General features: G+C 40.0%; 1 protein-coding gene across 1 annotated transcript in view; it reads right to left on the reverse strand.

The window, feature by feature from the left end:
• Nucleotides 1-9994, reverse strand: part of EFNA5 (ephrin A5) — a 205104-nt gene extending 195110 nt beyond the window's left edge. Inside the window, exon 1 of the mRNA XM_063181428.1 lies at nt 9702-9994. Coding sequence (XP_063037498.1) covers nt 9702-9829 — 128 coding nt within the window. The 5' untranslated portion in view covers nt 9830-9994. The remainder of the gene's footprint in view (nt 1-9701) is intronic.
• Nucleotides 9995-22947: the final 12953 nt, after the last annotated feature.

Consider the following 22947-nt stretch of genomic DNA (forward strand, 5'->3'; position numbering starts at 1 on the left):
AAAGCTGACAATGGTGACAGCAGAGTGTGTGTAATTAGTTTTTATTGTTCCCCTGACAGCCATAGCTCTGCAAGGACCCCTTGCCTTTTCCATTGTAAATGTTATGGAAAAATACACTAATGACAGGCATTTAATTATGGGCACAGCGACCATGATGGGAGCTGTGCCAGAAGTGATTGGCAGCTTTGGAAACCAGATATTCACAGCAATAGTTCTTTTTCTATCATATACCTTGTAATCCAGATTAGTGAAGATAGAAGTTTTTTAAAACATCTTTTCTAAGGCCTTGATTGTTGTCTAGATATATTATTATAAATTACCACAAACAGACAGAAACTGACAGAAAAAAATCAACATATTTAATTTTTTTTTGTTAATAGCAAGAAGTTTTTTGAAAGAGTTCTATGTACTGACAATGCCATCAACCTCAAAGAATTCCCCACTGACTCCAGCACATAGTTAACTTTTTTTTAAATTATACATAGCTAGAAACAAAGAGATGCTATGCCCTCTTAACATATCTTTATTCGTATTTAAAATAAACTGTTCCACATTCAGCTGTAGTTGCTGAGGTGTTTTTTCACCTGATTAATAAGCAATTGGTAGGCATGCTTTTTGGCAGCTTTTGTATCCCTATTATTTCTTTCAGTTTGGCACAAAAACTCCCTTTTGGGAGCACCAGAATTTGTAATGTACCCCACTTAGTGATGGATCACTAATTTTTAATAAACTAAGTCCCAAGAGAACTGCAAAATTATGTAAAAGTGTATTGGAGCAATAACTGTAAACAAATAATAAATAAATAAATAAATGGGCCAGGGGTAAGATCTGTCGCAGTACATAAAATACTAGGTCTTTTCCAGACTATATATGGAAAGCCTATCCAAGAGATCACACATAATCTTCAGACATTGGTCTGAATTGGCCTTTAACTGCTTGATCCAAATCTCTGCCTTTACCTTTAAAAAGCAACTAGCTAATGTGGATGCACAATTTCCTTGAAGAATGCTGTATCCGAATGTTCCTTCACGGTTTCTCATCCCTCCCCCACGACCAGATGAATGAAATTACTCTGTGAAGCAGATTTCTATGAAGAATGACCACACAATTCTGGACCAAATGGTTCTAAGTCTATGTAGCAGTCACAAATCCCTGGCTAAGCCGAACAAAGCAACATTATTCCAAAGTGGTAAGTTTGGGAATATAAAAGTGAAGCTGTCTGGCTGTAAAGTGGTAACTTACAAATAGCTGCAGAATCACAGTTGGCTGTCCATCCCCCATCCAGCTGGCTCTCATATCAGTGACTTCAAAAATGCAGTTTGCCATTATGGTGGCTTAAGGCACTTTGTGTGCCAGTGCAATGACCATGCTGTGTGTGCGTGTCAGAAGGTCAATACTTTCAAATTCCAGAGTCTCTCTTTATTTCCTTCTTTTCTGGAAACAATAGGAAAGAGAGCAGGATTGATAGCTCCTACTTTGTTAACTTCTGCTCACCAAATGCCCTGCCTGTATGAATACATAACTATTTTTTGAAAATCTGATTAGACATCAAATAAAGTGGGAGGGGTTGCAGGGGGGAGAACCACAACCATCAAACAAAAACCCAATGCAGCTGTTTTTCCTGCTCATTAACAGCATTAATTGGCAAATTTTCTTGCAACAACTTTTAACAATTGCAGGAGACCAAACATCTTTAAAGCTGCTAGAAGTCCTTACCCAATTCTGATAAATTAGCATTGAAGACAGACAACTCTGCTACAAAGATCATCATTAAAATTAGCAGTAAGTAAAATAAAATACTTTCTTTTTTTGTCTCCTCTCAAAAAACCCCTGAATTTTGTCTATACAGCCTTATAAATCCAACAAAATATTAGACATTAGGAAATTTGGGAGATTTTTTTTTGTTTGGTTTTGCTTAAAAGAGTTAGAATGTATTCAGCTCCAGTTTCAAAGACACAGGCTGAGAAAAGATACACAAATTTATTTACAAATTTGAAACAAATTTGAAGTAAAAATTAAACCAAAAAATCCTATGTACAGTAATAGCATTATAATAACAACAATATTTATATATTTCTTAGCTGGTCCCTGTCTGACAAGATAAAATGATTTGAATGCCTGTAAAGAGAAGAAAATTCTCCTGAATTGTAACAGAAATATGAAAAATACTACTTTGAAATCCACAAAACCAAAATAGGTAGTGCTTCATTGCTATCCATCAGGGAACAGCTGCAGTGCTCAACTACTTCTGAGGAACAGCTCACACCATATGAACATGCCAATATCCACCCCCAAGCAAGAAAAACTACGTAATTTCAGGGAGGAAGTATTATATTATTTTAATGAATAAAGAAGGTCAATGCTCCACAGCAAACATTAATTATGGGAAAAGATATATTCTGTCAAAACATGCATCCTTTTAAATGTCATGAGTCCAAATTTTATCTTTCAGAATGAAGCAAATATGTTTTAGCAGAGGCCGACCAGCATCAAAGTAAATGTATCTCACACTCTTTTTTTTTATTTTGCTTCACTCAATGATTCTTAAACAAATTATTTCTTCTCTACACACTGCACCATTTCATCACTACAATCAAAACCTAAAGATGGTGCCTACCAAATAAGAAGGTTATTCAAAAGTCTGAAGAAAAAACAAAAAATAAAGTTTCTCAGTGAAAAAAGTAAAATAAGATTTTTTACTCCAGATACTACTGTTGAATGGTTTAATATGCTGATCTAATGATGAGGGAAAAAAATGAACATGAAAAATAACTTACAAGTTTCGTGATTCTAAGGTCCTTTCTCCATGCAGTATATCAGCATGGATAGGAAAATTTGTCCACTAGATTATAATGCAAGTGACAATAAGAATTGTATTTTTCAAGTAAAAATTGCAGAACCTGAAGAATTTGCTTTAATTGGTATTAGCAATTCAAGTAGGTCTTGCTAATTAACAGGACTTTTGTGCATTTTCTCGTTAGTCGATTTTTCTTTTGACAGCATTTTACTGGTCATGCATTTAAACAGAAAAAGGCCATAAAGCTCTTTGCATACCAGTTAATAAAATACGGACACCAAAATACATCTCTACATTTTGCAGCAGTCTGAAATAAATTCATTTCCTTCATAAAACTACAATCTAACAAGGTATTTTCATCAACCTGTCAATAGCAGAACATGAAGGATGTTTCCCCAGATTAAATATATATACATATATATATATTGGGGTGTATTTTTCTTTTACTGTATTTTTCTGGCATTCTATGATGGAGAAATACAATCTCAATCCTCACAGAACACTGGGGTTTTTTTCACACATGTATTTTCACATTTTTCATTTTAACTCAAATTATTTTCTGAAATGGATAGGAATAGTATTTGTGCTGTAATGTATTTGTAATGTAAAAATGTAGGCTCAGTTTCCTAAAAAAGAGGATTTCAGATATCTATACATGTTTGCACATTGTAAAATATACACACCATTTTAAATGAGTTCAACCAAAATCTAGCTTGGAGAGACTACAATGAAAAGAGAGAGTGCAAAAATGCAAGGAAGACTCCTAATGCGTGAATGATTCCATTCTTTCATTCAGCTGTGCTGAAATACCTTACAGTATGGCTTACCCATAACAACTGTAACACCATCAGAATGCAATTGCAATAACTTATCTGTTTACTTCAAACCAAATGTTTTCATTTCATTATGTTGGTGTGCTGCTGACTGACTAAATTTTAAGCACAAGCGCAACAAAAACTTAAACAAAACAGGGCCCTTTATTCTCAAAAGTGAATTAGACCATTCAGAAACACTGGAATATTATATTAATCATGAGACTAAAGATTTTTTTTTTTTTAAACAAAGGTCAGAACTGGGTAGCCGAGCAAAGAGTATTTATTGGAAGACAACTGCAGACCTAAAATACTTGTAATTGCATTAAAAAAAAAAAAAAGTAAGAACAGTAACCCAAAGAAATGGAGGCACTTCTCAAAGGCATGGACAAACTACTATCTACTTATTTCACCAGGAAAGGTTGTGTCCTTGTTAGCATCTTCTCTCAGCTGTTTCCAATGACCAACCTTCTTTATGTGTTTTCCTGGCAGTCTTGTATTTCAGCAATGCTACAGTCCTCCACCCAGCAACAGACTCACGTTGGAAGAAGTCACAAGACACTCAAATAAGCTAGGAGAGCTCTCAAAGCACACTCATGTAATTCTTCTCTGTTTCATTTTACATTGTTGTGCCCGAGTGCTAGCTTATCTACCTGCCCACCTACTGACCCGGGAACTACCAGCGTGTGAAGAAGCAGCCAACTGGAAGACAGCCAAGAACTAAAACACAGAATCTACAAATAATTCTCTTATTACTGCTTTGAACTTTAACACAAAATGCCTTAGCTGGAAGATAAGACCTGGAAATTTGATGGAAATTCCATTAATTTTCTAAACACTGAAGAGTTCAATTTAAAAAATAATTTTCAGATTTTTTCCCACACACAATATTCATGTTACACTACATGTACACCACATCACCACCTAATGACACATTTCAATGCATACATACACGCATATGTGTATATATATGTAAGTATATATATACAAACATTGAAATACATACATATTCTCATTACATATGCCATATACATTACGTATGCCTGTCCATATGAATGTAATGACCATGACTCCTCAAGGACTAATTGCATTCATTCATTTTTTCAGCCCAGCATGAAGCTGGTAGATTGCTGAGATCATAGCAACAGGGGAGAGAAAGGAAGGCTCATCTTTATCTGTCCCTCTCAAAAAGCACACAGGACTAGAAGAATGCAATGAAGTGTCCTGACTACATGCACTCAAAAAATAAGAAGCATTTCATGAAGATCAGGTACCATTTAACAAGCTGCCTTTCATACAAGGGTGGAGGCCAGTGAAACTATTGTTCTTTGTGCAGTTTTTCCATAGAAGGTTTCAAACTGTTTCAAACACCCACTTTTAAAATAAGCACCAATGTTCTTTTGGAGACACAGGTGTTAATGAAACTATTAAAAGCAGAGAAAGTAGGTGTAAAGAATTGACAGCTCTACTACTGATCTTTTAATTACAAGGAACCAGTCAGAGATTTCTTCAGCTCTCAGAGCAAGCTGCTGGATAAAATGCTGTCAAAATGCAAGCTATGCTATTTCAAAATAGGTTTATATATATGTACAATATATTTACAAGGATGTGTATGTATACCCCAAGTACATAGGCTCCTATGCTTCCCTTGACATATGAAACTCATACATAATACTAACATTAAACACTTTGACTTTACCCTTCTTCGTCCAAAACTTCCTAGTTTTCTTAACATGTGTTTAACTGCTTTCTTCCTATTCCAGCCATTTCTGCATGTCTTCCCTCAACTCCGTACACAGGCAGAACTGTATCTATACAGAAAACAACAAAAAAAGACAAACCAAGCAAAAAACCAGCCACATGACCTCAGCACATACAACTAACATGCTATGGTGAAATCCACAAACACATAACAGATGGCAAAACACTCAGACATCCATCCAGTCCATGAGTGTGCTCCAAGAAGTGCCAGGTGTGCATGAGCTGCCACATCCAGAGCTTCTCAAAACTAAATCTGTGAATTTGGCTGGCCCAGGAAGGCACTTAAGCACACATCTATCCACCCACACAACTGCAACAGAACTTAGGTGTGTAAGGATTGAGTTCAAAGAAGTAAGATGCTTTTCTGAAACAGTTCCTAAATACTCAGCTACAAAATCCACATAGGCTGAGAAATCCAGGTTGTGAAATTCTGGTCTATGCATAGAATTTTGAGAAGTATCCACTCATTTTCCCCCAAATACATATCTTAAAAAAACCCCCTCTACTTACTGACCAAATTGTGGTATCCTCTTTAATTATGTGCAATCACTAACTGAAGTTAAAATTACTTTTCAATACCTAAATTCTCTATTTACCATCTGATTTCCTGATTTTATCCACATAAATACACAAAGAGAAAATATATCAGCATCCCATGATTTACAATAATTATTCTATGAATTTGGTGTACAATTTTCTTATATAAAATGCAGCCAAATCCAGTAATACTCCTAATAAAAAATATTTGCTTTTGTGAGACTAGAAGCTATGGCCTCTATGTAAGACCAGAAACTAGACCTGCAATTCAAGCATTTTTAACCACCCTGAAACTAACTAACAATTCATGAAGCTACATAACCTGACACTGAAACAACTTACACGGAAATATCTAAATAGAAACCACAATCATAAAGCATAATCCTGGCAAGCAAAAAAAAAATGTAGCAACAATTAAAACAAGTAGTTCAGCTTGAACTGTGACAAGATTACAAACAGTAGCAGGCATGACGCAGGTAGACCGCTTCAAAATTTGGCCCTGGTACACTACATTCGGTCTGAATTCTAATTAAAAGGACACTTCCAATCAAGATTAAATTAATATGCTCCATTCCAAAACTGAGCATTATTTTGAGAACAATATTCCTTGATGATAATAGTTTGTGGTCCCACATGAGAAAACATATATGCAAAGAGTGCTGAAAGACTAGTGCACTTTAAGTTGACAGTTAGAATTTGCGTCCATGTAATTCTAAGCCTACATAAATAAACAAATAAAAGAAATCACATTTTTGAGTTTACTTGATGATTCATTTCCAATCAAAAAAAAAAACGGTAAAAGGAAAAAAAAAGTTATTTTATTTATACTTCAAAATTTTAATACCTAAGCATATTTTCACCAGGAACTGGACTACAGCATTTATAGAAGGTGTATGCTGATAATTAAATATGAAAGAAAAGTAAGGCATGGCAATACTTTAAACATTTCCAAGAACTGACTTTGACTCTGTAAAAATAAAAAACTTTGTTACTCATACATGCTGACAATAATGACCATACACTTTCTAATTGTTCTAGCAGAACTCTGTCAACTAACCAAGCAATGTAATATGAATTTTTCTAACAGACTCATCTGATTTTTTATTTACCAAACATTGTTTACACTAGGAGCATTTATCAGCTGGGTCACTCAGCAATTTGCTAATGTGTCTTTCAATGAGAATAAAATCTTTACATATTTCAGCAAGTTGCTGTAGTCTAATACTAATAAAAATTAAACCATCAAATTTAAAAAAAGCACAATCATTATCAAATTCTTCAAAGTTTTAATTTAATCTTAATTTAGAGTCCCTTAATCATTATTAAAATGATCAATATTTCAATTTTTAAAGGAATTAATTAGTTCTATGGCAGTTTGTTAATTCTGAATAAATATGATAAAGTAAGCTCCATCACAATGTTACTATTTGTGTTTATAGAATGACAGTATATTTTGTCCTCTAATTTCAAATAGTTATCACCAAGTAAGCATCTCTACTTATTCTACATGCATTCATCTCCTGAGTCTGCCTCTAGATGAAGATAAATCACTGCAAAGTTATTCCTGCAACATTGTTAAATGCTCTAAATATTTTGATATCCAAAGACAATTTTGTCTTCAGCTCAGGTTCTGACGAAACAAATTCAAGAGAGAAGTGCTTTCTTTTCTTTGGGTCTCCCCCACCTACCATTCAGGTGTTTGCCTGTTGTTCTGTAATGCTCGTGTTACTTACAAAGCACACACAAACTGGCATGCTGTATAAAACAAAGGAGAGTTGCATCTGCACCCTGCTCTTACTCATATTTTTAACTCACAAATAGACATGGCATGTCCAAATAGACACATCCATTGTGAGAGGGCAGTATTCTAAGACAAGAAATGTTTGGTTTTAAAACAGAAGGTTTAGAAACATCTTAAATTTAACTCTTCCTCTACTGTTTGGAAGAACAAAACTAAGTTTTCTTTGCAGTGTGCTGATGTTTGATGTTGGATTAATAAGAGTAGTATAGTATAAATATATGATTTAATTTACTTGAATCCTCGTAAATATAATTCAGTGCAATGCCCACCAACTAGGTAAGCATTTGTTTGTACCCTCAACTGTCTTCACCTACGCACAGTTAAGATCACACATAAGACAACAGAAGTGAAAAATCTTGAATCTAAGGCTATTTTTGAAGTGTTTTAACTGTTATGCTAGCAATGTATGCATTTAGTAACACCTATTTCTTTCAATGATCCTCCTTTCGCCCTGTGGGACTTGAGAATATAACTTCTTTTTTTTTATTCTAGCAGTTACATTTCATTTTGCATAACGACAGAAATAAAAATTCTGATTTTTAGAGGCAAGCAATTTTTAGGAACATATGTTCTCTGATGGATGATGTGAGGTGCAACTTTTCATCTTATTTACTCTGAGCAGTTTTTTTCAAGCAACACATGTAGAAAAAGGAAAATGTAGAGAGAGGCATTTCAAATCACAGATGTTCATCATACCCAAACATGATTGTTTCTGTTTCAATTTTTTGGGCCAATTATTTATTGCTGAGGCGTTGAGCACAGGAGCACAGTAATAAAGTGCTGGACAGACTAGCTAACCCTGGGCACTTGAAAATTCTGCTTGTTAACTTTTGCATCACCTATTTTAAACCTACTATGGAATACCGAGCGGTGGAGTTTCCTGCAGGCAACAGAGATCTATTAAAAAACATGACCTGTGACAAAAATCAATGTGCTAATCTCAAGCCAAACAGCAGTATCAGAAGCATAAAAAAGAGATAACGTAAGATAAAACGTCCCCAAATTTACTTAGACTAGCCTGACAGGTTTACCAGGAAAACAAAAAAAACAAAACAAAACAAAAAAAAAAGACAAAAAAAAAAGACAAAAAAAAAAAAAAAAAAGGAAAAGGTAAGCCTGCCACGGGCACTTTGACAAGGCAAAAATATTTAATACCCAGATGACTTTTTACCTAAACACATGGATACCATTTGGAGGAAGACTGAAATTTTCTGATGCTAAACATGAGGGAAAACTCCAGGAAAAAAAAAATACAATTAAATGAAGCCTCCCTTTCCAGAGCTGAGCTGCACGCAGAGCCTGGTGCTAGGAGTCCTCGGGCGCCCGGAGAGCGGGGAGACTGCGCCAGCACCACTCGGCCCCGACTGCAGGGACCCGGAATGCGCCGTCCTGTGTGCGGCGGCACCGGCAGACCCGGCCCGGGACGGCGCACCTACCTCGCTTGCTCACCTCCAGCCCGCCCGGGAGGGCCCCGCCGGGAGGGCAGCGCCGGGCACGGCCGGGCAGAGCCGCCCCTGACAGCCACCTCACCCGGGCGCCGTGCGGGTCTCGCCGAGGGCGCGGAGCCCTGCCCGGGGCCGGCTATCGGCCGCCACCACGCCTGCCAAAGGAACCCTTCGGGGCACCACCGGGGGACCGCTACCTGTGCCCCTCATCAGTCCCGCGCTCCCGGAGCAGGGCTGGCAGCAGACAGGGCTGCCCTGCGGCGAGGGGCGCCCGTGTCCCCCGCCGGGAGCGCATCCATTCCGCTCCTGCGGGCCGGCGGCGGCCGATCCCGGTGAACCCTTGGAGGGAAGGGATAGAGGAGAGGAGAAAATCAGCCCCGCCACCCGCCCGCACCATCGCTGGCTGCAGCCCTGAACCTCCCTAAAGGAAAAGTTTTCGTCTCTTTTCTGCAGCCGGTCTCTCGACATGGGTCCCCGCCGCCGGAGCGCCGCTGCGCGCCCTCCCGCCGATCCCCTGCCCGGTGCGCGCCCGCGGCCGCCCCGCGTACCTGGGGTTGGAGCTGTTCCAGTACACGGCGTAGCGGTCGGCCACCGCCTTGGCGCCGGGCTCCTGCCCGCGCACGCACACCCACAGCGCCGCGGCCGCCAGCAGCAGCAGCATCTCCACGTGCGGCATCGCGCCCGGCCGGCCGCGCGGCGAGGGGGATGCGGGGAAAAATAAAGAAAAGGGAAAAAGGGAGAAAAAAAAATAGGAACGGGGAGGAAGGCAGGAGGAACCGAGCCGGGGCGCGGGAGTTCTGGGGTGAATGAATAAAAAGCGAAGCGCGGAGGCGGTGGGCGCCGCGCGGCAAGGAGCGGAGGGCGCTTAGCGCCGCAGACGAGCAGCAGGCGGGGAGGGCGATCCGCGGCCCCTCAGGAAGCCTCACCGCGGCAAGGGGTGGTGGAGGCCGAGACGGGTGGCGGCGGCAAGCGGCGAGCGGTTCTCATTCACCGGGAGTTCCGCACGGAGCCCACGGCACGACATACACCGGCCGCCGGCGCGGCGGGCGGGCGAGAGCAGCGATTCCTCCGCCCCCTGCGAGCGGCCCCAGCGGCGCTGACGGCCGGAGTGCGCGGGGATGGAAGGAGCGAACGAGCGGGAGACGAGGGAGAAAAGCGGGGAGGAGCAGGAGAAGGAGATCTTTCCCCTGGAAGCCCACGGGGGGTCCGGGCAATATATTAAAGGCCGCCGGCTGGTAGCGGGAGGAGAAGTACCCGCAAATGTCAAAGCACAAAGTTTGTGTCTTCCTTTCTGGCCCTCCGCTCCCCTCAAATGAGCAGCAAACAAAAACACGGGGGGAAAAAGGGGGGGGGGAGGGGAAGAGGGGGAAAGAAGCAAAAGCCCTGAGGAGTTTGCTTGCTGCGCTGATGGAGTTGAGAAGCCTGTTCTGCAGCACGGAGTGTCTTGAAGGAGACTTTGTGGAGTGGTTTTCTTGTCCTTCCTGTTCCTGGGCGGTGGATGCACCAAGGACTGAGCAACAGCAAAGGCAAAAAAAAAAAAAAAAAAAAAAAAGGCGGGGGACACGAAAAAAAAAAAAAAAAAAAAAAAAAAAAAGAACGGCCAATCCAAGAAATATAGCGGCGTGGAAACCAAGGAGATGAAAGTAAAAAAAAAATTGTTTTATGAGAGGGCGTGGAGAAAAGCAAAATCTCGGAGAAGTGCAAAATAAATCAAGCCTGCAAACTCCTCTGATGATACTGGTCTTGGCTGGCCTCTCCTGCTCGGGAAACGAACGGAGTGATACGGCGAGGTGCAGAAATCTCCTGATTCAGCCTCCCGGAGCCTCTCTGAGATAAAGCAGGGTCCAGTCCCGTGGACATCAACTTCTGCGGAAGGACAAAACAGTTTGAAGGGTCAGGGAGGAGGTGAGAGTAAAAGAATCCACCCCTCCGATGACTACACAGGGAGATCGAAAAGACCAACCACCCCAGATCTTCTCGGTCTTGCCCAAAAGCTGCTCCCCTTTTCCCTCTGAAGCAGCAGCGAGAGCAGCAAGGAAAAATATACCACGCCAGCAGGCAAATAAATAAACTTGAATGCAGCGGCAGGCAGGGAGGGATCGTAAAGAGCGACGAGGATTGGAGGGGCAAAAGTCAGTTTTGAAAAAAAAAATGCTTTATGGGAGGAAAAAAATCTTTAAACAGTCACGCCCCCTTTTGCAATGACCGGTCCCTTCACTGCGTGTAAATCCGACATCAGCAACCTGGAAAAGCTAGGAGCCTGGCGTGCTGAGCTGCCTCTGTGCATGCGTGTGCGCGACAGGCAGCCGCAGAGATGTATACGCGGTACAGCGAGGTACGCGCACACACACACAGGGACACACACACCCACACACACACACGCACACACAGCACGCATACATACATGCACACGCGAGGATCCGATCCGGCGCCGGTGTGCGTGAGGGATGAAGACGGGGAGGAGGTGCAAGCAGCCAGCTCGAAACACGGGCGCTGCTGCTTGATCATGTGGGATTTTTGCATGCAGTTTACTTTGGAGAGGGGGGGATATGCCGCCGCAGCCAGTCAGGACATCGCCTGCTGTTTGCTTACAGATTCCCTTTTTTTTTTCTTTTTTTTTCTTTTTTTTTTCCTTTTTTTTTTTTTTTTTTTTTTTTTTTTTTTTTTTTTTTTTTACACCTCGACCGGATTGGCTTGCAACACGAGAAGGGAGGCGTCGTCCCGGGCTTCTCCTCCTCCGTGCCAAAAAAATACCCAACCCCACCTTCTGGAAACCTGACTAATTGAATTACTAAGAACTCGGAGTGGTTCCTGTGCAGCCTTACTGCTAAAGGTAACCATTTCGTTGCCGGATGCTGCGACAGGCATTGCGCGGGACCCGCGTGTGGACGGGTTTCCGCCTGCCACGAAAAACAGTGTGCCGAGAAATTCCATCGAAGCAGCAAACTCCTTCCCCGCGTTCCCCCGCGGCGGGGCTCGGCGCCCACGCCCCGGGCGACGCGCGGCAGCGCCGGCTCCGCACAGCGCGGCGCGGCGGGACCGGCGGGGCGCGGGCGGACCTTCCGCAGCCGCGGAGGGGGCTCCGCTCCGCCACCCGCCGCCCCGACACCGGCGGCGGGGCATGATGGGCGCCGGGCCGGCGTTCTGCCGCCAAGTGCCCGCGGGTGCGGGGAGGGAGCGGAGCGGGCAGGTGAGCGGCCCCCGCGGGCGGGCTGGGAGCGGAGCCTCCTCCCGCAGCTCCCGCCCGCCGGCGTTGCTCGGGTGACGGCGGCCAGCGCCGCGTCCGTCCCTTCTCGTCCCGTGCCGTGCCGTGCCGTGCCGTGCCGTGCGGTACCGTGCCGGGCCGTACGGTGCCGTGCCGTGCCGTCCCGTGCCGTGCGGTACCGTGCCGTGCGGTGCCGTGCCGTGCCGTGCCGTGCCGTGCGGTGCCGGGCCGTGCGGTGCCGTGCCGGGCCCGGGCGCTCCCGCCGCAGGCGCGGCCCGTTCGGAAGCGCCCCGACTCCCCCCAGCGGCGCGGCGGCGCAGCGCGGGCCCGGCGGCGGCCGCATCCTGCGCGGGGCTCGGCTCTGCCGCCGCTCCTTGGGCTGCTCCGCGCCCTGCGGCTTTCCTCGGCGTGAGGAAGGACACTGCGGGTTAATCTTCACCGATCGCAGCATCTAAACTGCCCGCGATTCCTGCTCTTCGTCCTCCGCTCGGAAGTCACTGAAGCGACGGAGCATGGGCTGGAGTTAAAGAGAAACAATCAAACCCCATGCGTTGATTTTCAAAAATTTTTGGGGTATTTTTTTTTAGTTTTGGGGGTGGGGGTTGTTTGTTCGTTTGTTTTGTTGGTTTTTTTTTTTTTTTTATCGAAGTATTTTACGGTTTTCGAAGCTTTACTATTAAAAGCTTAAAAACTTGTCTCCCCATGGTCTTCCTCCAGCCTTGTTTACAGTGTGTTGACATCTGTAGATTAGTGTTCGTAGCGTACAAAGTACACCAGGCAAGTAAATGACCCAGGTATAACAGGCACCATAAGCTCAAACTCTCTACATTCCTTTATATTATGAGAATCCCAGCAATTCCAATTTTTTGCCATCTTTGAACTAAGTTCTTTTAATAGGCGTAAGCACATCCGATATTTCCTTAGTCTTTTTTTTCTCCAGCACAGATAGACGTGGAAATCACTGCCCTTGTAGGAAGCCAAATAAATAACACTTTCTTTTTCCCTGAAGAATCTCCTCAGCCACATTTGTAAGAAAAGCTCAATTTTTTTTTCCTCTTTGTTCTCCTTGTGAGAAGTATCACAGGGAAAGAGCAAGAGGTCAGTTTGTACAACTTAAAATGCATTTTAATAGCATAGTCAGACCTTAATCTAGAATATAAATGTTCTTCCAGTACTGCAATGATTTGGTTTGGTTTTTTTTAAACACATACAAAGCTGTGAAAAGAAGGTAAACTATTAATAATGGGAAAAAAAATTCCAAAAAATACTAGCAGTAGCAGGAGTATATCCTTTTTCCCTGCTTTGCTTTGCAAGCAAGCTCTAGGTGACTGTATCTTAGTAGTTTATAAACAATACAGAGACATAAATCCTTTGGACTGAAGATGTAAATTAATTCCACAAGTAAAGCTAAATAGCAGTTTAATAAAGAGAAGGTGAGAATATTTTTTAAATAACCACTTTACAGAACTGATCAAATATGCCGTGCTTGCCAGCTTCTTGCCCATTCTCCATTTTCATGATTACATGATTACACAATTATTGATAGCACAGTTGTAAAATGCTTCTGTGTACCAATGGCCCCTGGCATTAGTGTTCATTAGGCAGAAAGGTAAAGACTGTTAACAAGTGATTCAGCACCAGTGAAACTATTTTGAATACAAGGTTTAGAAAAATTTGTATGTGTGCACAGTGATTGTTTGGAGCTGCCTCTGACAAACTGCCCCTGGACCTTCAGCACAAAGGAACTTTACCCTCCACTGCAGAGCCCGGACTTCCTTGGTGGCTGCACAGAGTTCCTGAGGGCTGATGTGCTGTGCTACCTTAATTGATCACATAGTGCAAAATAATTAAACTAAGCATAGCCTAAGAGTTTCTCTGAGGGAAAAGCGATGTATCTGAATATTTTCTTTCTTTCCTGATTGCCGTTAACAATGCACATTATTTTTATCATTGTAACCATAAATCATTTTTATCTGTTCAAGATATAAAGAATTTCTGGACAATGTAGGTAGAGTTGTTGAAATATAATTTAAGTACTAGTCTTTGCCATTCAGGGATAGTTTGTCACTCATAAAACAGAAAATAGCAAATATATCTCTGCATTGTTCCTATAGTTTGTATATGTGATTTTTATCTTCTGTAAATTTGAGCAGTGCTTCAGAAGTAACACTAACTGGTAGGACCCAGTCCACCCTTTTTCTACATTAACTCCAGTGACTTTAAAGATATTCAACAGGCAAATATCATGGGCTTTTTCCTTTTGTTAAAACCCAGAGAATTAGGGAAAGCCCATTCTGGAAAAATGGATGCATACTGCAAATTGGTGAAGTATATAGCTGCATCTTAAAACTCTTTTTTTCCCCCCTAAATTTTGTGGAAATGTGCATTTTAAAATCATATGTTAAGATTTCAGTAAAATTTTATTAAACATAACCAGGCAAAAATATATTTTTTTTTCCTATGGTTGGTGTGTGTTTAAATCATCTGCAATATTTTGTTAAAAGGCTGAACAGAATTTCAGCATATTTGTTTATCGGCGGTAACCCTGGACCTGTATTTTTCAGGACCTGAAAGCATCATGCTTTTCTTATCTTTTTAATCACTCTCTGATTGCATAAACATGTTGACAAAAAAATATTTAGAAGCAATCTCAGCTTCAAGTTTTGTAAATTGAGCAGAATGATTAATCATCACAAATTCTCTCATCTTTTACAGTAATCCCTGATACTGTAAGCTCTCAAAGGATAATTCTGAGTAAAATCTTGGACTAATTTCCATATGAGAAGAGTTAGGTACCATAGACATAAACAATACTGTGGGAGAGAATTAATGAATTCTTTATAGAGAAGTGTGTTCCTAATTTGATTGCAAATATTCTCAACAGGATAAGAGCTTTCTTTCTAGGTGATTTCTCTAACTTAAAAATATTTTCCAATCTCAGACACATTTAGCTGTGAGAGGCTTTGTGTATGTACTCCCTATTTCTTTGGTCCTTCTTTTGTTTCCACATAGGAAGAAGAAATAATTGTATGAAAAGGATATAAGGATGTGGCTTCAGACAAAACTGAACCAGTATTTACTTGTGCATGTGAGTATTTTCAGCTTGCTAGAATAGAGGAATTAAATTAAGATTCTCGATATTCTTTGTATTACGCTGTCTGGCAACTCCCTTGCTCCCCTAACCCTCATTTTCCAGTCCACTAACCAGGGATAGATTATATGTTTACTCTACTGAGTAATGTACTGAGGCTCAATAACTTCATGGGTTTGGATGTTCAAAGAAGCAAGTTCAAGACTCTTGTATAAAAATAAAAGAAAATGCCATGGCACAAAATACAGTAACTGAATTTTAGATAACTTTTAGAGGGGTATCATTCCAAGATATTTTCAGGAATGTTATTTTGTCCAGGAATCATGCATGTTCCTTTTCGCATATGGTTATTAAGAATTTGCTGTTGTTTTTAATGAAAATCTAGTTATCAACTTTGCTTCCATTTCAGTTTGTCAGCTCAAATCTTGTGTGTCTGGCTTACCAGTCAAAAGATCTTTAGCTCACAAAGTGGGCAAGATCTCTTCAGCACATAACTTTGAATGTGATTCTGAAAATTTGAAAGTTTAATACATTAAGGAAAACTTTGAGAGGGAGCCAGAATATTTCCTACCTTCATATAGCTATTTCATTAATTTTTTCATCCCTGAAGCTTACAAGGGAGAAAATTACAGGGCACAAGATTTTCAAAAACATAGATGGAAGCCAGTTATTTATCTCTTCCTAGACACAGAAGTACTGAAGTTAAGTGCAATATCGCCTCCATATATGTCAGTAATAACTAAGATATAGTGTGTTGCCATTCAGGTTTGTGGTTTTTTGTCTTCATAAATACTTTTGCTCATGTTTACTAAATACCTAATTATGAGGAATTTTTTTGTTGACACACACTTTAAAGAGTTCAGAATTTATGCCTTTGTGAAGTTAAAATATTTTAATACTGCCAGTTTGAAAGACCAAATAAAAGCATTTGTTTCTACCCACTCAAGAGCCTGTGCAGAGTGTCTGTCTTTACAAAATGTAAAGCTCATTGCACTGATTTGTCATTAATATTGATTCAATAAGAAAACTGAAATATCTCATCAATAAAGTTGAAGTAAGAGAATCCATGGCCCTAGGATAAATATAGCGCTTTCCTTTTCCCATTCACTTCAATTCCTAAAGACATTAATTTTAAGATCTTTTTATAAGACTTTTGAAAGCAATTGCTCAATCTTAATTTATTACAGAGCTAGGATCTTGCAAAACCTCCAATTTTGGTATTATCACTGTAGAAGCAAGTATTTAAAGCTTGTAGCAGCAAGAGAGATTAAGTACTATACTGTAAAAATAAAGTATAATTAAAAAAAAAAAAAAAAAAAAAAGAACAAGCAGTGGACAGTATTAATGTAGTTATTGCAAAGATTGCTGTTTAGTCCTGCAAAAAGCTCTATATTGTGCAGATAGGTTATGCAGGTTATACAGATTGTGTTACATGAGCAGGCTCTCATTTCAGCATCCATGTATCTCCTATGATGACAGGGCAAGACTCAAACCAGCTAAGGTGAATATTAATCCTGTTTGACCTTGGGATACTCTTAAATGATATTTTGTGTTGCTTGCTGTTCAAATGCACGTGCTGAGACTGAATTTTTCCAGACTCCTTATGATGACAGTTACCCTTTCAAGAATCTTTCTCTGCACTGAGTAATTGCATATGGTGGTCTAGAACATCAGTGTTTGTTTAGAAACTCTCTTTTCAAGCAGTCTTTGCAAAACAGACAGAAGGAGATTAAAAAGATAACTGACAAACAAAACAAAACCCTCAGAAGACTAAAAGAGGTTTACATGCATGTAAAACCAAACACTGAATTCACAATAATATGACCAGAAACAGGTGCTTGCAGATATATGTGGTTTTTGATTTTGTAGTGATGCATTGACTAATGGAAAAATCACTGATCTTGATTATGGGCGTGCAGTCTTTTGTTTGTTGCTGGTTTAAGCCTTGTTGCATGGGATAGACAGCTAGGGTATTTTCTTGTCTGTGTCCAGATAAGTGAAAGAAAACAAGTTAGAAAATCAAGGCACAGGTTATCGCCTGGAAACATAATGGAAATTCTGTACTTGATTGCCATAAACCCCTATGCAGTAAACATGATTATTAATTTTTATTATTAATAGCACACTTTACAAGAATAAAAATATTGAGAAGATACCCTTTAATAATTTTCAGAATTTAATCAACTTTCAGGATAATTTTCAATTTAAGTTTGTGCAACTGCAACCATTACTCTTGCTGTTCATTTTCCATATGAATCATAAGCTGTAAAATCATAAACAGTTCCTATTGTTGCAAAACCCTGTGCTTGCTTGTGCATATCTTTCAATACTTAACAAAACCTTAGACTTTGACACTGTTCCTTCATCACACAGCACCACCCATTTACTAACATTACTCACCTTAGTGAAAATGAATCAACTTTAAAAAAAACCCCAAGCAACAGAGCTACAGAGTAGGTTATTACAGATCATGCCACAATTCTGGACTGAGTTAGCGCTGGAGGCTGTCACTGCCCTGCTATGTTGCACAAGAAAGAGTTTTATGGTCTAAAGACAGGCTGAGGAGTTTACAGGTAGCTGAATGGCACAAGACAGTATCTCCGTTCAGGAAACCTCAGAGCTCCTTGGCCACGGCAGGCTCAGCACGCATCACACGCTGGAGAGCTCTGTGCAGAGGAGATGCTTTCCTGGCCAGGGGAGCAGACCTGACAGGGCATTGTTGGGTGCTGTGGGTGACACAGGCTGTGCACATGGTGGTCTCCAAGCTGGATGTCAGCAGGGCACAAAGGTTACCCCCATGAGTGTTTGGCACTGCTTCTCACCCAGCGCTGTATGCTTTGTACAGCAGCAGCTCCACTGGTACTGCAGCCGTGGAACAAGGTCCTTTGTGCTGGGGAGAAAATCTAATCTGGTTAAAAGAACAAACGGAAACAAGTCTGATGTATATTACTGCAGTTAATTAGCAAGCAAATTCTGGAGAAGTCTGTGTGCAGCTATGCACTTTGGAAGCTTTAGCTGGAAGAAAGAAAGCTCAAAGGTTTCAGTGATGAAACACAGAAGAGTTATTTACTGTAGGTGGGGTGGAAGACCCTTGCAGTGCTTTTACCTCTTTGGACTTCAACGGTGCTTTTAATTAAAAAGCTTAGTCTTAGATTCATGTAACTGAGAGAAAAGAAACCCTTTCCTTTAGCAACTAGATTTATGAACAGTTTGCAGAGTAGGGTTTGAAGAGTGAGGCCTAAATGTTTTTGAAATAGCAAATGTCACATTTGTGCCTGTGTACCTGTTATTTGTAGTCCTGTACTTTTGTGAATTCCAACAGGAAATAGAAAGGGAAGGGCTATCAAAGACATTTATGAACACAACAAACAAACCCTTTCAAGACAGAGTCATGAGGGAAAGGACATTTTCTTAGCCCTCTTTATTCCTAAATCAGAGAGGTCCACTAATATAGCACATTTTTTGTAGATTTTGTACGCAGCCTTTTCCACTGTATGGTTTACCAAGTTTGGCTGACTCTTGAATTCCAGGAGATTAGACTCAGCCAAATAAGAACAGAACAGAATTAGCTGCCTTGTGTGATCTATGCCAACAAAACAGACATCAGCTTGACAAATGCCAATCTGATAATCATCATGGAAAGCTAAATGCAGAAAAGCAACAAGGTTAAGATTTTTTTAGGGCTGTTTAACAAGACTTCAGTTGCAGTCTCACTGTCAGTGAAAGTGCTGTGGATCTAGTGGAGAATGGGTTTATGAAAACATTGCAACAGTTTGAATTGCATTGTTTGCTTTGTGCCAGTTCTAAGTTAATATTATTCTCCTTACCATCAGCTGTGCCAGAGCCTTCTAGACCATTGTACTGTCAGATGAGAAAATATGAGAATTTTATTTTCTCAGACTATAATATCAAAAACTTAGATGAGAGAAAGTAGTCTTTTGGCACTCATGATCCCTCTTCATTATGATTTTTTAAAATAATTTCATCTCAGATGAGCTTTTGCACAGACTTCTCTGCTTAATGAAAATTATTCATTAAAATCTTACTCTTTTAAATTGAAGTTACAGGAGACTTTTACAGTTAAGAAATTAATTTCACACCTTTTTGGCAATCATTTGCTTTTACTGTCCTTCATTTTAGACCTTGGCCATAGGCACTCCAAAGACATGCATCTTACCTTTGACATTGGAAAGGTGTTCTCAAAACCAATTTTTTCGACCTTCCATTTCAAAGGGAAGAAAACGGGAGATAGTAGAATCCAGCTACAAGATAACTGAAATACAGTTCTGAAATTTAGGACTATCTTACAAATGTTGAAGGAAAATGCCAAAATCAAAAGTTGAAGGACTAGACATTAATCCTAAAAGGGTAGAAGTAAGATCTTGAAAATAATTCATAAGAAGATTTCCTAATTAGGAGGGATTATTAATATCTTATAAAATCCACTGTGTACTCTTAGATCATTTAGCATTCCAGCATAAACAAAAGAAAAAAAAACAATGATTGTCTTACACTTCTGAAATCCTTTTGTCAACAGGCAAGTGGCAGAAACAGAATGGAAAATCACGTTATCTAAAGGCTGCCAATTAAATCACTTACAACAGTAAAAAGTTTTTCACTCTGAGTGACCATTGATGTTTTCTGCTGTCCAAATGTTGCTGCATCTTCCCTGAGCCAAGGAATAGGAGTAATAATCAATTTTGTGTAACTATTAAATTTTACTTCAGAGAGGAAAGAAAGGGAAGAAGGAAAAACCCTGGGGCAAATCAAATCAGAATGTGGCACTCTGAGGTCTGAGGTCAATAGTCAGAGTGTTGAGCTACCTAGGATTTGATTGGTTTGATCCTCCTTTGACACGTAATCGAATATCAGAACTTTAACAGAAGGAATTTGCTACTTGATTTTATTGCCACATATTCCCATTTAACAGAACCTTAAGGTTAAGTTCTGAGTTGGTCTATATGACCTAGTTAGCTGCAGAGTGGATGTTCTTTGTTCAGAGTGTACCACTAAGATTGCCACTGCTGTATCACAGTGTTCAGTAAAACATGCTGCTCCTGCAAGGAGCATATCCATTTCTCCTCATCTTTGGTGCAGTAAGGGATGCTTAGGATTTTACAGAGATTAATCCAACAGTACTAGACCTGGAGTGGATAGATCTTCCATGTGTTAAAGAAAATTAGTGTGTGGTTATAAAACATGTTTGTGGCCAGAGTCCATGCAAGTTGTCATAACGAGTGATTTACAAGTCACTTACGAAAAGAGCTGTAGTAAGACACTTAACACAATCTTGCCAAAATCATGCAGATCTGACACAGCACAGTTTCTTTTGCATGACTTGTACCTGCAAGATCATGCTCTATGGCACAGGCTTTAAAGCTTAAGGGATTCTTATATCTCTAGTGTAAATTTACATATGTGATAGACAATAAATCAAAACTAATAAAATATATGATTAATTTTTGCTAGTAATGGAAAAGCTTATGAGAAAAATCAAAGACTGTTCAACTGAGTTGAAATTTTACCTACAAACTTAACCTTGCCAGCAAAAATACTGTAGATCAAGAAAGTGTAATACCTGGTATTTAGTGTAACCAGCAAAGCAGCAAAGGATATCATTGTAGCACAATAAATAGCTCAGGAGTATAAAGCCTGATATGAGTAGACCTCGAAAGCTTTATTGCAATGGAGTCTTTATCTATCTATCTATCTATTCTATCTATCTATCTATCGATCGATCTATCTCCTTAAAAGAGCACCTTTCACCTTTTTTTTCCTTTTTTTTTTTTTTTTTTTTTGGTCCTGAAAACCTTGAAAGGTTATAATAATGGTTTAAAATAAGTAACTCTCAATTTTTCTTTTGTGGTCATCAATTCCACTTCTCTAAAGAACCTCATAAACACAATGGGCCCAATGCCAAAACAAAAATTAAATGCTCATGTGATACTCAAGGGAAGACATACTTTAACTATGAAGTATTCTCACAAGGAGCCTCATAAACCCTACATGAAAGTGAATGATCTACAGTTTGTGGCATTAATGTTTGTTGCTTTGACAGCACTTTTTATCAAAATAACTACAATTTTCAAAGAAAGACTACTTAATTTTGACTATATTGCTTTTTTTGTTGGAAAGGAGCTATAAATAATAACTTTACTAAGTTTTGGGGGTAGTTTGCAGTCGATCTAGTTTGTTCTGCAGCAGTCAGTTAATCCCTTCAAAGTATCATCTATTCGTCAGTTCATTATTTTCTTTAAGCGTAGATGGAATATATTAAAGCTATGTGGAAGCATTTAAAAAGAAAAAAGCTTGGAAAAGAACAGTCCCCTGCATGTCAGCCCTTTAGAGAACTGAAAAAAAGAGATGCTTTGTTGTATTGTTTCCCCAAAATGCTTCTACTGTCCTTTCCCCTTTTCCTCATCTACTGTATTTATCTTTTTTTTCTTATTTAAGAAACTGCATTTAAAAAGCAAGTCATGTTACATTTGTCAGGTATAGCTGCGCTCATATTACTCTGATATTCTCTAGCTGGTCATTGCTTTTGTTACTTTTTGTTGATTTATAAGAGCTGGCTGTAATTTGGTAGCATGCATTTTAAAAGAAGTGGCAGTTTAACATCAAAAGACACAGAAGCAGTAAAGGTCTCAGACTTGCACAAAGTTTCCACATACACAATATACTATTGTTTGTACTGCATATGCATAACAATTGTTTGAAAGTATTCAGCCTTGCTTGCCAATAACTTCTCAGACATGTGTATGGGCCTAGAGCTTTTACGTTTAAAGTTTTTTATTTGGTCTGCTCAAGAAGATGGACACAAAATTCATCATGGACTTCAGTGAGATCTGGATTTCACTCACAGTGAATAAGAAACATAACAACACAAAACAGAATATCTGCAATATGCAACTCAGTGGCATTAGATCTCAGAATACTGTGCAAGATCTTCTAGCATAATTTTCTTTTATTTACAGCTAACAGAAAGAAAAATAAAACTATTTCATAAGCTTGCAAATTTCACTACAAAATATACAAGAAAATTATTTGATTTGTTGCATTCTGCAGGAATCAAGACATATCTTGCTCAGTCTGCAGAAGAATACATGGAAAATAAAATTGGTTGTAAACAAGGGAAAAATTTGACACCATGTTTAGATACTCAGCATCACAGTGTGTTTTAGAAAGAGAGGTAGAGAAGAATTTTGTTTTCGTTTTTACTGGGAGGCCTGAGGCATTTGAGTTCAGTACTTCTCTAGAAGCATCTGCTTCACAGCTGTGGATAAGACTTCTCTGTAAGTCCTTGGAGCTTTGGTTGGTTGTGGATTGAAGATCACTACTAGCTCAGGTAGCTGTCCACAGTTGCAGCTCCATGATATTGCAGTTCTGAAAGCTATGGTTCTTTGTTTGTATGCTTTCCTCAGCCGCTCTTGAAGAGTCGCCAAGACTTGCCTAACAGCATCATACTTTCTGCAGGAGCCACCCCATTAAGAAAAATTAA

This window comes from Melospiza melodia, chromosome Z, assembly GCF_035770615.1.
Source record: "Melospiza melodia melodia isolate bMelMel2 chromosome Z, bMelMel2.pri, whole genome shotgun sequence".
Lineage (NCBI taxonomy): Eukaryota > Metazoa > Chordata > Aves > Passeriformes > Passerellidae > Melospiza > Melospiza melodia.